This window comes from Polypterus senegalus, chromosome 12, assembly GCF_016835505.1.
Source record: "Polypterus senegalus isolate Bchr_013 chromosome 12, ASM1683550v1, whole genome shotgun sequence".
NCBI classification, from domain to species: domain Eukaryota; kingdom Metazoa; phylum Chordata; class Cladistia; order Polypteriformes; family Polypteridae; genus Polypterus; species Polypterus senegalus.
Window position 1 is genome coordinate 120403762 of NC_053165.1, and position 17568 is coordinate 120421329.

Below are 17568 nucleotides of genomic sequence, written 5' to 3' on the forward strand. Positions count from 1 at the left end.
AAGAAACAGAAGAGAGAGTAGGGGTCAGTACGGATTTTAGAGCCACCATGAATAGTTTTTATGAAGAATTGAACATACAGAGTATCAGGATTAAGTTAAATTAAGTTAAATTGAAGTTATAAAAAGGCCATGTTAAAGTAATATGTTTTCAGCAGTTTTTTAAAGTGCTCTACTGTACTAGCCTGGCGAATTCCTATTGGCAGGCTATTCCAGATTTTAGGTGCATAACAGCAGAAGGCCGCCTCACCACTTCTTTTAAGCTTTGTTCTTGGAATTCTAAGGAGACACTCATTTGAGGATCTAAGGTTACGATTTTTTAATATAAGGTGTCAGACATTCCGATATATAAAATGGGGCGAGATTATTTAAGGCTTTATAAACCATAAGCAGAATTTTAAAGTCAATCCTGAATGACACAGGTAACCAGTGTAGTGACATCAAAACTGGAGAAATGTGTTCGGATTTTCTTTTCCTAGTTAGGATTCTAGCAGCTGCATTCTGCACTAGTTGCAACCAAATTATGTCTTTTTTGGGTAGTCCTGAGAGGAGTGCGTTACAGTAATCTAGTCGACTGAAAACAAATGCGTGAACTAATTTCTCAGCATCTTTCAAAGATATAAGAGGTCTAACTTTTGCTATGTTTCTTAGGTGAAAAAATGCTGTCCTAGTGATCTGATTAATCTGCGATTTAAAATTCAGATTACAGTCAACAGTTACCCCTAAACTTTTTACCTCCGTCTTGACTTTTAATCCTAATGTATCCAGTTTATTTCTAATAGCCTCATTGTGTCCATTATTGCCAATCACTAAGATTTCAGTTTTCTCTCAGCCAATAATGTTTTGGATATAATAGGTGAATAGAGATTAACAGGCTGTGTTGGGCTGAATGGTCTGTTTTGATCAAACTCTTACATCAGATTCACTTTGGGAACACAGAAGGCTGAAGCAGTAGGAAGAACTAAATGTGAAAATACCCACAATCAGGTTCTGATTGTTAAGATTGCATGTCCATTCACTATAGGTGTCTATAAAATAAAGGTGTCAGAGCCATTCAACAGTTAAACTTTTGGGCCTGTTCTACATAGCTGAACTAAGAAGACAAAATATCAAGAAAAAGGTAGATAAGAAAAATAAATAAGCATATCTAAATGGATGAAGAAGGTAGATATTTTAGACAGTCAATGTGAAAAGGTTTTCTTAATTATTGCTGTACCTTATGTGCCTGATGTTTGCTTTGTTTCTGTCTTGATACACTCATCAGCGAAGAATTATTTTCACTCCCATAAAAAAGAAAAAAAGGTGTTCTTTATAGTTTTGAGGGTGCTGACTCCAAATCTGGCAACAGAATTGCTCTATCACATTCAGTTTTTAGATGGCAGTGATAGCATTTCTGCCTCTTAGTAAGGAAGCCAGGGTCCATGTCACAGGTTCTCCCTGCATGGAGTTTGCATGTTCTTCCCATGTCTGTGTGAGTGTCCTCAAGGTGCTCTGGATTCCTCACACAGTCCAAAGACATGCAGGTTAGGTGTACTGGCGATCCCAAATTGTTCCTAGTGTGTGCTTGGTGTGTGAGTGTGTGTGTGTGCCCTGCGGTGGGCTGGCACCCTACCCAGGGTTTGTTCCTGCCTGTGCTGGCTGGGATTGGCAGACCCCCGTGACCTTGTGTTAGGATATAGCGGGTTGGAGAATGACTGACTGACTGACTGATCTTCATCATTCAAAAAACAGATATCATGTAGTTTGCTAACCTGTTTAGCAATCCATTGCATAAACACACACCACACACTAGGAGGAAACCGGAGGACCCGGAGGAAACCCACACAGACACAGGGAGAACATGCAAACTCCATGCAGGGAGGACCCGGCAAGCGAGCCTAGATCTCCTTACTCTGAGGCAGCAGTGCTACCACTGTACCACCTTGCAGCCCATTATGAAGGTTTAATATATAAAAAAACACTATCCATCCATCCATCATCCAACCTGCTATATCCTAACTACAGGCTCATGGGGGTCTGCTGGTGCCAATCCCAGCCAACACAGGGCGCAAGGCAGGAAACAAACCCTGGGCAGGGTGCCAGCCCACCGCAGGGCACACACACACACACCCACACACCAAGCACACTCTAGGGACAATTTAGAATCGCCAATGCACCTAACCTGCATGTCTTTGGACTGTGGGAGGAAACCAGAGCACCCAGAGGAAACCCACGCAGACAAGGGGAGAACATGCAGACTCCACGCAGGGAGGGACCACTGCGCCACTGTGCCACCCTGAATTCCCTACTAAATGTAGCAAAAACATTCTGGTTTGTCTGTGCAAGAATACTACATATTTTACATCTATAAAAGCACAACTTTAAAACTAAAACTTGTAAAACCAGTAACTTTGTTGTCTCAGTAAAAGAAGTTTGTGTAAGCTCTTACCTCTTACCTGAGAAAGAAAAAGGATGAATCAAACCAACCTTGCACGTTTCTGTAAAAACATTTAAACAACAACTTTCTCTCTTGTAGACAATTAAAGGGCATCTTTCTAACAATCTAAATATAAATGTCTGGCTGTTTTGAAGGAAACAAAATTGATTAAGAGCAAAAAATATGTAACAAATACTTGATTTTGGGTTGCTTCAGCCTCAGCTAACATTAGGAACGAGGAAGTCCACCACTTTACAGCTCAAAATATACTTCAAATAATATTCTGAGCATGAAAAATAAATATGCCATAAAACAAATGTAACTAATTGAAAAAAAATCAACAATGTTTTTCAAAACAGTGAATCCAAAATTTCATGGAAATGGTTTGTGTTATAGACATAGTTTCAGAAATGGATTCAGCACACTGAGATCTATAAAATGCAGTGAGTTTTTTGCACGTGAGGATATTTGTTCAGAGCAGTGTTATCTGTTGCCATGCTAATATACAAAAAAAATGTAATTTGGGCAACAATATGGTGTTGCTGTCCAGGAAGTTGTGTAAAAGAAGCTAAAGTGCTGCATTTTCTCTTTCCTCTAAACTAATTCTGGTAATTTGTCCTTTTTTATGTTTGGAAGGTAGTGTGTTGTATGAACTATAATAATAAAAAGCGGCAAAAAACTGATGTAGCAATGTAATCATGAAAAAGAGATGATAGTTAACTTAGCTCTACCATTGTAAAATGTGTAATTATTTAATAAGCCTTTCATCAGTTAATTATGCTTAAATAACCAATTACTTTAATTGCTTTGTAATTAAGAATAAGAGATATCTTGCTAAGTCAGTGATACTGTGGTTATAACTAAACTAATGAATAAAATAAATTAATTATATGCACATCATTTATATACTCAAATTCTATTTATTGGTATTAATTTGAAAGACATTTGAGCAGTACAGTACTTTTGAATTAATTTATGTGGTTAAGGATACAGTATGTTAGACGAAGGATCGAATTTCTGTGGCAGACATCTATGCCCCAACTTTTGAAATGCTGTCTTGTCCTCAAACTGTCTAAATTGAACGAATTAATATAAAGTTTGATGTAGACATGACCAAATACTAATCTGTGCAGAATTCACTTCAGTATTCATCCTCATTGTCAAAAGGGGACATGCTCTGTCACTCTACCCTAAGGCAAGAAAAGAAAAGAAACAAGGAGTTATTAAAGTACACCGATGTTGACCCCAAGTACACATCCGCCACACCCTTGACACTCAAGTTACTCCAAAGTGTAAATGCTTTATTTCTGAGGAAGGGGGCCGACTTGTAGGCCTCTCATTTTTCCAGCTGACATTTGACCCATTTTCACAAATGCATGGCAAGTCACAAGACTGTGTTTAACTGAAACAAATCAGTGAGGCATCAGCGAGTCACCAGTTCACGCTTCCCAAGAACAAGAAGTCAGCCCAGCAAAGTTAATCATGTGTTGCAAATTCTGAGGCTTTTGAAAGGCAGGGAGACAATTCTGCAAAAGTCACCTGTTGCCTGTATTGTTAGCTTTGCATAAAAATTGAGTTGAGCATGACAAGTATATACTGTACATTTTGGGAAACTCCTTGCAAATCATTGGATTTTAGCCATTTTTAGTTCCACTGTCATCTGCCAGTTTGTCATTTCCTAATTTTGTCTTGACATTTTTGTTACTTAACCTGTTTCACCAGTTTAAAAAGCAGATGGAAAAATAAACATAAATCAGTACTTATCCTAATAAAAAATAAAATTCAATGACCTATTGTGTACAAAAATAAAATGTAATATTTTAGGATTTGTGTAATAGCTCTTGCATGATTCATTAGGGCCTGGGTTTGTACAGGACAGGCATGGTCACATTGGCTATAGTAAGGATGAGAGAAATAAATCCCTGGTTAGACATTTTAAGGAAATATCTTTACACTATGTGCACAATTCTAAGACAAGTCATTTTTCTAACCTTATCATTATTTCTATGCACATTTGTAGACTTTAAACCAATTACAACCCTGAATGCATATTGGATGCAATCATCTTCAGGTGCTATGTAATCATTTAATGAGGGAGGATGTGTCTTAAAGTGATTAACACTTTATATAAAGATGTGCATATTTATTAGGCAGCTTAATTACCTCAGATAAAATGGGCCAAAAAAAGAGATTTAACTGACACTGAAAATTGAGAAATTGTAAATTGCTTTTTAAATGGATGCAGCACTCTTCAAACTGCTAAACTACTGAGGTGTGATCACTAGACAATCAAACGTTTTGTTACGAACACTGAGCAGGGTTACAAAAAACTCATGGAGAGGAAAAGGTACAAATTAACTGCAAAACACTTGAAAAGAACTAACCATGAAGCTACCAGGACCCAATTAGACCTCCTGTGTTACCATATTCCAGAACTTTAGCCTACCTGGAGTGTCCAGAAGTTGAAGGTGTCAAGTGCACAGAGACATGGCTAAGGTAAAGAAGGCTGAAACACAATCACTTCTGAATAAGATTCACAGTTTAAGACATCAAGATTGGGACAAGAAATACCTGTTGACTGATTTTTCAATGGTTTTATGGACAGATGAAATGAGACTGGTGGACCAGATGGGTGAGCCTGTGCTAGAAACATGGAAGAGTGGTACTGATTTGAGTTGCTGTAATTAGGGATAAGGTAGTAGACTTTTTCAGGTTGAAGACTGACTGAAAATCAACTCCTAGATCGGCTGTTGTTTCTGGAAGATACTTTCTTCAAGTAGAAGTACAGGAAGAAATCCATAGCATTCAAGAAGGCCTTGGTCTTTATGCAGAACAGCACTCTACCATATGTAACCAAGTACTCCACTTCTTGTGTGTTTGTTCAACAATAAAATTATTCCTGAGGAATACCATTTGCCTACTAAATGTGCACACAGTCTAGTGTATTCTACAGATTAAAAGTACATTGTACATGCTAAAACTATGAATGCTGTTTTCATTTGTTTAAAGTAAACCTTAGCCCACATGGGTGTCTGCTGCCTTTTCACTACTGTTCCATGTTATTAGACTCTTTATTTTTGCAGCTAATATGACCCAGAAACTATCTGGTATTCTATTAAATCTTTACTGGAGAGGCTATATATCTAAATGATGCAGTACCTGCCAAACAAAACAAAGAGTGCATGACACATGTTTAACCCTAATTGGAGCTCATCAGTGGTACACACCTTTGCTCCCCCATACAGGGATCGAACCTTGGATGTCAGTGTCCTGAGGTGAAGCCTTTGATGCTGCACCACGTTGGTTTGCTTACTTCACTGGGTAAAGATCAGAGGTACTGTATCACATATCTATGATTTACTTCTTGCAATTTAGAGAACGTGACTGATGTTTGCCAACTGGCTGACCAACCACCAAGCGTTACCTGGTAGATAACCATCCAAATAATAAGATTGCGATTCAGAATATATATATATATGACCAGACAAAAGTTTAAGAACACCTCAGTTTTTCCGTTTTTTTCTTCATATTTAATAAACTGAAGTGCAATGAATGACCTAAATGTGGAAAAGGAAAGCAGAAAACTGCCTGATATTTGATTTTAAACTTTAGGTGAGCAAAAACTGAAAACAACGGAGATTCCAGAATATTACAAATGGGGCTTCTTCAGGGAACAACTAATAGGTCACAACCTACAGATGTTCTGAAGCAAGTAAAGTAAATTAAGCCTTGCAAGTTGAAGCAAACAATTTGCCCCAACCTCTGTTGATTATTTAAAAACACTCTGTCTAATTTAACCAGACTACATGAGCATTTCCCTGTGAAATATTGATTGATTACCGCAAAGCACCAACAAATGAACGACAAATTTTTCCCATGATGTAATGAACACTATGAAGCACAAACACGTGAGTGATGGCTGGGGTCTCCCATTAAGCAATTGATGCAAATCATCAGTACATGTATGATAAGAAACATTGAGAGAACAATTGTGTAGCACTTCCAAGCTGGGAGAGTGAGCAGCATGATAACAGCTGAGTGGCTGTTCAAAAGCGTTAAACAACACCCTGAAAAAAGCATGCTGATTGTCAGTTCAAGTATGCGTATGTCTACACCAAGCCCAAATAGCCTCAATTACAAGGACCTTTACAATTTGTGACCTACATACAGCCAACTGGACACTTGGTCAAATTGCTTGTCTGAAAAGGATCCTTAATTATGTATATATATATATAGTGCTATGTAAAAGTTTGGGCACTGATAAAAATCACTGTATCAATTCATAATATGCTAAGCTTTTGAGACAGCAATTTCATTTTAACATAATTTGTACCTTATGGAAACAGCAACACTTCAATAATGAAATATTTTTTATTGGACCAACAGAGCCAATTTAATGTGCATCTAAACAAAAATAGGCAGGTGCATAAATTTGGGTAGCCCAAAGGAATAATCTCATCAACATTTAGTAGAGCCTACTTTTGCTGAAATAACAGCCTGTAGATGCCTCCTATAGCTGATTAGTCCCTCAATTCTGGCTGGTGGTATTTTGGACCATTCTTCCATACAAAATGCCTCGAGTTCAGTCAGGTTTGATGGCTTCCGAGCATGGACAGCCTCTCTGGAGATGGTCTGTGGTTTGTCTGTGACCATTCTAACCAGGCTTCGGCTGTGCCTTTCAGATATTTTTCTTAGCCTACCACATCTTTCCTTCACAAGGACTGTTTCTGTGGCCTTCCATTTCGTAACTACATTTCTGTCTATGGAGACAGACGGTCCAAACCATTGTGATAATTTCTTGTACCCATCTCCTAATTTATATTGACAAATTATCTCAGTTTTTAGGTCAGTAGAGAGTTCATTAGAGGTTCCCATGTTCCCACTCTCTAAGAGAGAACCAAGGAGAAGCACAATTAGCAATTACCTTTGTTAAATAACCTTTTTCATGATTGGTTGCATCTGTCTTTGTAGCTTAAGGTCTAATGAGCTCATCAAAGAAATTGTCAGCTGCAACCTTGTCAGCATTAAATTACTACAGGTCTTCAAATTAATGCAATTAAAAGGGTGCTCAAACGTTTGCACATCCCATTTTTTACTTTTAATTTTATTTCATACAATTCAGTAATGCTACACTGAGAATTTTGGTCTAGTAAGAAAAATGGCATATTGCTCTGATGCTCTATTTTGAAGACAGAGCAAATTATCATGCAACCTCAGAGGGGTATATATATATATATATATATATATATATATATATATATATAGAGAGAGAGAGAGAGAGAGAGAGAGAGAGATCAACCACAAAAGAATATAATAAATGTGCATTTTTTGTATATAGGCAGGTTTTGCCCCTTTTATCTCTCTCTATATTTCATATCATAGTGTTTTTTGCTTATCAGTCTGTTCTTTTTGGATGGCCTGTCCAGGCAAACATTATCTAGCCCAGAATTTGGCCCTGAAAAAGGAGGTTTCCCTGACAGTTAGGTTGTTCATCACAAGCCTTCTCCTTGTAAAATCTAAATTTCAAAAACAGTTGAGACCACATACTAACAAAAACACAAAGGGGTGATTTATAAATTCTGTTCACTCTGTACTATACTGAAAACACTACAACAAAACAATATTTGTTGTTTCACATTGTGAATTTAATTTATTTTGTTTTTGAAGATAAACACTCATGTCATATCTGACGACTACAACCTGCTTCAATAAAGTTGGGGCAGGAGAGTGTTTACTGCTGTGTAACATCACCCCTTCTTTTAATGAATCTTACTTAATGCTCGGTCACTGAATACACAAGTTGGTTAGTTTTGGCAAGTGAAAATTTCCTCCATTTATCGATTATGTGGCCTTTCAACTGTTTAATTGTACAGGGCTGTAATTTTGCGCTTCATAATGTGCCACATATTTTCAATTGGAAACATGTGAGGGCAGCAAGTAACCCAACTGAGTACCCGCACACTCTGCTTATGCAGCCATGCACTTGTAATCCAGGCAGAATGTAATTTGGCTGGAAAAGAAAGTGTCAGGATGGCAGCTGTGTAGCCCCAAAATTTGTATCTTTCTGCTTTAATGGCACCCTCACAGAAGTGCAAGTTACCCATATTATGACAGATACTGGGGTTTGGACCTGATGTTGACAGTCCTTTGCTTCTTTGGCATAGAGAACACAAAGATAGTTTATTCTAAAAACTATTTGAAATGTTGACTCATTGGACCACAAAGCATGATCCCATGGTGTTACTTTCCCTCTCACATGAGAATGAACCCAAAGAGGTTGGCAAACATCTGGACCATGTTGATGTATGGTTTCTGCTTTGCATAGTAAATTTGTGGATGAAGCAGTCAATGGTGTTGACTAAGAAAGGTTTACTGAAATATTCCTGAGCCAATGTCATGATATCCATAACAGATGTTTGATAGTTTTTAAGTCAGTGATATTTGAGGGAGCAGAGATTGCACACATTCTGAAGTGGATTCCAGCCTTGCCTTTTATGCACAAGGATTTAATCATATGTCTTCTATTTCCTAATTATATTGTTCACTGTAGACAGTGAAATGTCCAAAACCCTAATGATGTTTCTTTGGGGAATGTTGTTCTCAAAGTGCTGGATTATTTTTGGACGCATCTGTTGGCAAATTGGCGAGCTCCTGAATGTACTAGACCTTATATACTTAAACACAATTGACTCACCTGTTTCACATCATTATGTTATTTCAACTTGTCAATCATTATTAGTTTAAACCTGCTAGTCCCACCTTTTTTTTTATTTATTTCTGTATGTAATTCATTGTTATCTTTAAGAGTTCACGTATGGCTTCCAAAAACAATGCAGTTGATTAGGTAAAACATGAAATGACATGTCTTTATATTGCTTTTGTTTAAATACAAGTCAAAGTAAACTTACAAATTACTGCTTTTTGTTTTTATTAGCATTTTCCATACCATCAAAACATTTTTGAAATTGAGGATGTATACATCTGAATGCAATACTAGAAAAAGAACAGATTGTTGCTTTCTACTCCTGCTATACCCTCCCTTTAACTCCTGTAATTTGTTTCAATTATTATAACATCTCTTGTCTTGGTAATACAAATATTTTTCTTATAATCTTCTTATTTGATTTTTTGTTTTGTCAATTTTTGTGTAAAATATATTTGTATTTATACATATAAATGTTTACTATTATGCATTTATATTTATTGTGTCTTATTTATGCTCTTGAGACTTGTATTTTTTTAATTCATTATGATTCTACAGCATTTATTATAATTCCAGATTCCAGATTCCCTTTATTGTCATTGCACTTAGTACAACAAAATGGCAGCAATCCTAAAAGTGGACATAATAAAATTCTAATAAAATATAATACAATACAATAGAATAAATAAATATCGCACTTAGGTATAATACACTTGTGAACTTAATGCAATATCAGAAATAGATAAATAATATAATAAATAATAATAAAAGGACACCAGCAGCTTCTTCTTCAGGTTGTTTTTTCAGAGGATCCTCAGGAAGTGGAGTCTCTGCTGTGCCTTCTTGACTGTCACTGTGGTGTTTATGGGCATGTATATACTCATTTATCATCTTCAGTCATATTTGAGGACTTTAATTTTTATATAAATCTTATTTTCAGTCCTCATCTTACTTTATAATTAATTTTCCTTATAATTCCTTACAATTTCTGTGTCAAAGTAATTAGTTAGACTATAATTACAACTTTATTTATTCTATGCCCCTTTTGCCTTTCTTTTTTCCTTCTTTCTCATATATGCTCTAACACAGTTGTTTTGAATGTATTCCACACCACACCTTCTTTTATTTATCTTACATCTAAAAAAACCCTTCAAAAATACTGGACAGACAGTGGTGTCTATAACAACAACAACAACAACATTTATTTATATAGCACATTTTCATACAATGTAGCTCAAAGTGCTTTACATAATAAAGAAAGAGAAAAAAGATAGAATAAATAATTAAAATTAGGGAATACTAATTAACATAGAATGAAAATAAGGTCTGATGGCCAGGGAGGACACAAAAAAAAAAAAACCAAAAAAAAACCACCAGAAGGCTGAAGAAAAAAATAAAATCTGCAGGGGTTCCAGGCCACAAGACTGCTCAGCCCCTTCTAGGCATTCTACCTAACATAAATGACCTCAGTCAGTCCTGATTGTATTCAGGGTTGTCATGGAAGAATTTGATGATGATGGTCATGGACTTCTGGTTTTAAATCCATCAATGTAAGGACATCACAGTACTTTAATTAGGTGGTGGTGGCGCAGATCACCACCACAGAAATCCTGAAAAAGAACAGAAGAGAAAGTAGGGGTTAGTAAGGATTTTGGAGTCACCATGAATAATAATGATAATTAATTGAATATACAGAGCATCAGGATTTAACTAAGATGAAGCTATGAGGAAGCCATGTTAAAGTAATGTGTTTTACTCAGTGTTTTAAAGTGCTTCACTGAATTAGCCTGACGAATTCCTATAGGCAAGCTATTCCAGATTTTAGGTGCATAACAGCAGAAGTTTAGCTCTTGGAATTCTAAGTAGACACTCATTTGAAGATCTAAGGTTACTATTTGGAGTGTAAGACATTCCGAAATATATGATGGAGCAAGATTATTTAAGGCTTTGTAAACCATAAGCAGTATTTTAATGTCAATTCTAAATGACACAGGTAACCAGTGTAGAGACATCAAAACTGGGGTGATGTGCTCAGATTTTCGTTTCCAAGTTAAGATTCTAGAAGCTGCATTCTGCACTAGTTGTAATCGATTGATGTCTTTTTTGGATAGTCCTGAGAGGAGTGCATTACAGTAATCTAACCAACTGAAAACAAAAGTGTGAACTAATTTTTCAGCATCTTCCAATGATATAAGAGGTCTAACTTTTGTTATATTTCTTAAGTGAAAAAATGCTGTCCTAGTATTCTGATTAATATGTAATTTAAAATTCAGGCCAGAGTCAATAGATACCCCTAAGTTCTTTACCTCCATCTTGACTTGACTATACAGTAAAATTGCCAGAGTTACTGTAAATTAGCAGTTTATATAAATGGGCCCACTCTTTCCTTTGGTAAGATTTACCTTAACTCTGTAAGAATTTAACTAACACTGACAGTTCTGCTATGGGGTACAAGCCATTTGAACTGCATGTGCTGTGCCTCTAGATATATTTTATATCTGTAATTTGTAGTAAACTGTAGTGAAATTGTGTTTACAACAAAAATGCACTATGTAAAATAAAACACATTAATTTATGATTTATTGATATATTATTTAAGTTTTATTTTGTATTTCTGTAATCCATTGTTATCTTTAAGATTTCACAATGTAAAATTCCAGAAAACAAAACATGAAGTACTTGGCTTTGAGGAAACCATTGGACGTGAGAATGTGAGGATAGTGTAAACATCCTTATCAATTTGACATTATCAGGATATTTGTTTTCTGTTTTATTTTTTGTAGTTTAGATTATTGTGATTTAATATTTTATCAGTTTATTACAACAACTGGATTGTGGTTAGCAGATAATCACCTGTTTTATTAAACCTCACTTGAATACATTACTCAAAAAATCACTTATCTTGTGTTTTTTTTTCACAGATGACAAGATGGTCAAAAAACAAATTTTGAAGAAAAGACAGGCCACTGAGATCCAGCCTCTTGCAGGTCAAGAGGTTACTATCAGGCTATTGGGAATGCTGGATGATGGCACAGTTGTTGAAAAGGACCCCAAATTGAGCTTCATCATTGGAGAGGGAGATGTAAACCTGGTACTGTACACTTTATTATGTTAGAGAATGATAACTGAGATCTTGGATTAAAGAGATTCTGTTTGGAAATGATGAGATGGTGAAAAATACGGAAATGGTCAATGCAGAGCAGAAAGTATAGGATCATCTAAAATAAAAAGCTGAAAGTGTGTTTGTTTGTCTGGTAGCAAACACATGCCATTGAAATTTTCTCTGCCAAACTGTGCACTGATTCCCCTTTTGTATTAGGGAAGAACAATAGCTATGTTTAATTTTAAAATTTGGTCAGTGCCCCCCCACTACTGGCTACACTGAGTGCCCCTTCTGGCATTTGTCTGGTATGCAAATGCACACCATTGAACTTACCTCCACAAAAATGTGTTTCATTTGAACAGGGAAGAACATAAGTTATGTTTTGTTCTTAAAAATATCACGTCTCAGGTGGAATTGGGTACCTCTGTTTGTGTTTGTCTGCTATGCAAATCCACACAATTGAACCTATCTCTTTAAAATTTTGCAGAGATTCCCTATTTCTACAGGGAAACACCATAGGCTATGCTTCATTTAGAACTTTAGTAAGTGTGCCCAACATTGGGTACCACTTCTAGAAAGTCTAGAAAATTAAATATGAATGTGTCAATCTTATATCACCTATAGTCCAAACCACCTGCCCAAAGCAAAGTTAAAACCTAAACAACTACCTTCACACATTCTGAACCCATTTTTTATTATATACTTCACGCATCTGTTGAAAATCTTGGTAGCATCAATCACAAACCAAAAAATGAAGTGTAGCTGAGATGCCTGTCCATTACACAGCATACTAATATAATTTCTCTTACAATAATGGGCCGATAGAGTGACAAGAAAATTCCAAGAGAATGTGGGAAGAAAATACAAACTTCACAAAGACAGGCCAGACCCGTGATGCTGGAAGGCATCAACATCATTCTGTTGTCAAACAGTAATACCCATATAAAAAGTGTAAATACAAGAGACAAAAGACAGAAAAGGTTTGGGGATCTGCCCTGTATATTGTAGCCAGAGAGTAGTCACAAGAGACTGTGTCCAAAACTGGACTGAGAGAAAAGGGTAAAAGGTTGTTTTTTTTATAGGTAGTTGGAAGAAAGAGGTGGGTCCAAGAGGGAAATGACAGAAGTGAGGAATAAGAAAAGGCATTAGTGCACATCAACCCCTGGCCCACCGTTTTATGACCAGTTAAGGCCGTTGACTTCCTCTCATGCGCTTGTGTGTGACAAGAGATTACAAAAACAGCCATCACAGCACTCAGTTTACAGTTCCCAATCATTGAAGACTGACAAAGATTGGCACCTTTTGTCAAGGGTTTGTTTCTGTCTTGCACCTGAAGCCTTTGGCATAGGTTTCCACTACTCACAACCCAAATTAGACAGACCAAGGTAGAGAAAATGATTAGAGGGGTAGAATCGATAAAAAGAAGGTTGTACATCAACAGATGTTGTCCAACTAATAAAATGAAGGACTTTATGATTGAAAACTGTCTAATAAAGGCTTGTGGGTGTTACAAACATTTTGAAAAGTGGAGGCGTCCAAAACACTTAACCAAAGTAGGAAGGATGCTTCTTGACAATTGGGCCAGGAAAGATAAATGCAGTATATACAAGAATAACTTAAAAGTAAAAGCAATTTGAAAATTACGTTGTACCAGCAACAAATACAAACTAATGCAAAGCAATACATTTGCCATGGCTTATTGGTAGTTTGAACACACACAATGCCTCTCTCTGCCATTAGTCTAGTTGAAGCCAAAGACAAATGAACAAAGATGCTCAACTGTGGGATTGAACCACTTTTCAGATTTTATTTGGCAGAAGGAGTAAAACATGTTGAAATTAGTCAAAGTATGTTGGCTTATGCAGACTGTTTGGGTACCCTGCTTTAGGGTATCCCAGTTCATCATGCAGCATGGCATGTGCAGACCCATATCCAATATCCAAATGTGCAGCAACAGTAGACAACCCAAACCATTGGTCTTTTCTGAGGAAGGCTTTTACAACATCGATGTGGACTTGTATGCACAATGTTAATGGTCGACAAGACTGGGCTTCGTTCGTTACACTTGTTCTTCCTGCTTTAAAACATTCTACCCATTCATAAACTTATTATTCAATCATGCTTACAGAGCCAACATCCTTCAATGAGCCTCAGCAGATTTCATTCCCTCTGAAATTTCACTACGCCGCATTGTTCAACAATGGTGCAATCCTGCAGCAGAGCATCCATGTTCACTTGACCTTGGCATCATCTAGACTAATGGCGGAGTGCTACACTGTGCTTGTCTGAATTACACATAAGACACTGCAAATGAGTTGTAGCACGTCAACTACTCTCTGTTGCGGTTACCATGTAATTTTCAAATTGCCTTTACTTTACCCTCATATTAATAAAATATTGCATTCTCTGTCAGTTAATCATTCAAAACTGAAAGCTGAAATTCATAAGCACATAAATTAAACACTACATACATAACTTACTAGTGCACTATTTAGAAGACAACAGATGAATGAAATGTTTTCTATAAGCTGGTAAATGGAGCACAAGTGCTCTATCATCTCTTATTTCTAACCCAAAACTGGTAATTTGCCTTTGTTATATTATAATGGTAATGTATTTTATGAACTAGGTAGTAAAAAGTAAAAAACTGATGTTGCCTTGCTGTAGCAAAGTAATCAAGATAAAGAGATGATTAGTTAATCAGCCCTACCATAGCAAATGACAACAGAAGTGGTTCAAGGTTCTTGAAATAATGGTTTTTCAAATTTCCTGACTGCTTTCACAATATGCTTTAAGTGAATGTGGGATCATTTTTAAAGATTCCTTTCATATGCATTGTCTTCCATTTGAAGCCCAAGCAAAAAGCACATTTGTAGAGTTCATGGGAAAGGAGTGAGAAGTGTGGAGGCCTTTAATGGATCGGTTTGGTATTTTTCAAGTAAAAGTTACCAAATATGGTATATATGCCTTTGCCACACAAAATTGTGGTCTAAAGTTAAACATTTTCTATAAATTTTAAGATATACATAGTCAATTCTAGTACTTTTTAATGGATGTCATAGGGCCCAAGGCCTACCAGAAGCAAAAACTTAAAAACTTACAGAATATGTCCTCTATGAAGGGGCAAAGGTTTTAATATAAAATACCATGCCATCCTGATGCAATTAAAGGGATCTGGAAATAATCATTTTATCGCTTAATCATGGTACTTTTTTTCTTGAGGTAATGATATGTGTTCTGTTTGCTTGTGTGATAATAATGGCCTTTATGGAAGAAGTTCTCACATCAATATGGAAGTAAATCATCATGTTGCCAAGCACGTGGCAGGTACAGTTTACTGTGATCTTGTCTTTCCAGAGGAAACCACATTCCAGGGGCTGAAAGGTTGTTGTGTAGGAAGATAAGCACAGAGCCAATCTTCTATTTATCTATTTACTGTATTTCTATCTGCTGTTTTACAATGAGTGTATAATCTCAATATGCATATCAATGCTTGATAACTTTTTTAACTTGAAAAACGTATGTATTCAGTAAGTGTCTTTTGTTTTCCATTTGGGCCCCATGCCCCATCACTTCCATTATACAATGCCAGGACAGGCCATGTATTTATAAGAAATGCTTAACTATAGAACAAAATTTTGTGTGGCAAATACATATATACCATGTTTGTGAAGAAATAACTTGACTTAAAAATACTGAACTTATCCTTTAATTGGAGTTTTGCATGTTTGATTTGTGTGATTGAAATGTCACATTTGGCAACTTGAACTTAGTCAAGTCTCATTTATTATGAGAATTTGTTAGTTTTTGTATCCAGTCATAAATCATACATACAATGTGTTCATTGCAAAGAAATAAGCAGCTACCTAACTAAGGCTTTAATCTCTTGCAGGCACTGGAGCTGTGTGCCAGAACAATGCTGCTTGGTGAAATCGTCTTGCTCTCTACAACAGCACAATATGCCTATGGCCAGCAAGGACGGTAAGAGTTGACTAGGTAATCTTGTTTGTTTGTATTGACATTGTGAAGCTGGTTGGACTTGGGGTTTCTTGGATTCAATAAAGACTCAGAATTTTTGGTAGACTGAAGACATTTTCAAAAATCATTTGGTCTACAAACAAAAACAAGGTATATGTGTGCTGGTTATGACATCAGTGAGGCCGAAGGGATGGGTCCAGGAACCCTAGAACTGTTGTCACGTGCTCTCTAGAAGTTGGTTTCTGGAACTGCCGAGGGAGGAAGAGGAACAATATACTAGGCAGTACTTATCCTTAACTCAAGGTGGAATTACAAAATTGGCAAGCCCTGTGCTTGCCTCCCAGGCACACGTGTGTGACACTAGTGACAACAGCAACTATAAGTGGTACCCTAACTGAAAAGAATTACAGCTTCCCTGAGGGCATTTTTCAGCAATCTCCACTTGAGGAGGGATATCCCAAAATAAAGTCTTATTATTCAAAAAATAAAGATAGGACAGTCAAGTTTTCACTAAAACCTGACAGATAACTTCTCACATGTAATAGAATCTGTGTTTTCTTCAAATGAAAACATCCCTTTACTTAGAAACTGCTGCTAAACTAAGAAAAAAATACATGTCCACAGTAATACTGTCAAATTTTAGTTTTCTGATACAGTATACCTCAGGTCAGGGCAGTTTTGTTCACCTCGGAGGTGTCCCCAGAGATGTCAACTGTGTGTGTTTAAAGTTTCATGTTGATAACACAGAGAAATAAATAGTTACAGCATTTGGCACCATGGGTCCCCATCCCCTATCCAAAGCCTTTCCAAATGGGGATCCAGGTTCAGAACAATTTTATTGCACATAAAACTGTGAATCATGTAAAAACTCTGACGCCCACCCAATAATGCTCTCTTAACACCCAAGTACCTCCAACCTCACTTACACATTTACATGAAACTATTAACATTGTTTGCTCCTGCTTCGAATACCATAATTTTTCATTACGCATGCCCTCAGCGGTGTCTGATTATGTCCATATATGGACATTTAAATATCGTTGGAAACATCACAGTTGCTGCCATCCAATGGTATGAGGTTTGTGAGTGTGTGACCTTTTGAGTGTCTTGTGTTTTGTGTCTTATTTTAATTTCTTATTTGTCTTATTTTAATTTCTTATTTTGTCTTTCATTTTTCTTCATTATGTAAAGCACTTTGAGCTACTTTTTGTATGAAAATGTGCTATATAAATAAATGTTGTTGTTGTTGTTGTTGAGTCAGAGTTAATGACCTGGAAATGTGAGGTGCTATTTCCCAAAGTTTGCGTTGTGACTCCTCTTATTTAGAGGATATCTCATAATTGATGCATCGAACAATAATGTACTTGTTTT

At 36.4% G+C, this 17568-nt stretch overlaps 1 protein-coding gene across 1 annotated transcript in view; it reads left to right on the forward strand.

Annotated features, from left to right (window-relative positions):
• Window positions 1-12045: 12045 nt before the first annotated feature.
• Window positions 12046-17568, forward strand: part of fkbp16 (FKBP prolyl isomerase 16) — a 149380-nt gene continuing 143857 nt past the window's right edge. Inside the window, exons 1-2 of the mRNA XM_039771353.1 lie at window positions 12046-12207; window positions 16112-16200. Of these exons, the coding sequence (XP_039627287.1) occupies window positions 12046-12207; window positions 16112-16200 (251 nt within the window). The remainder of the gene's footprint in view (window positions 12208-16111; window positions 16201-17568) is intronic.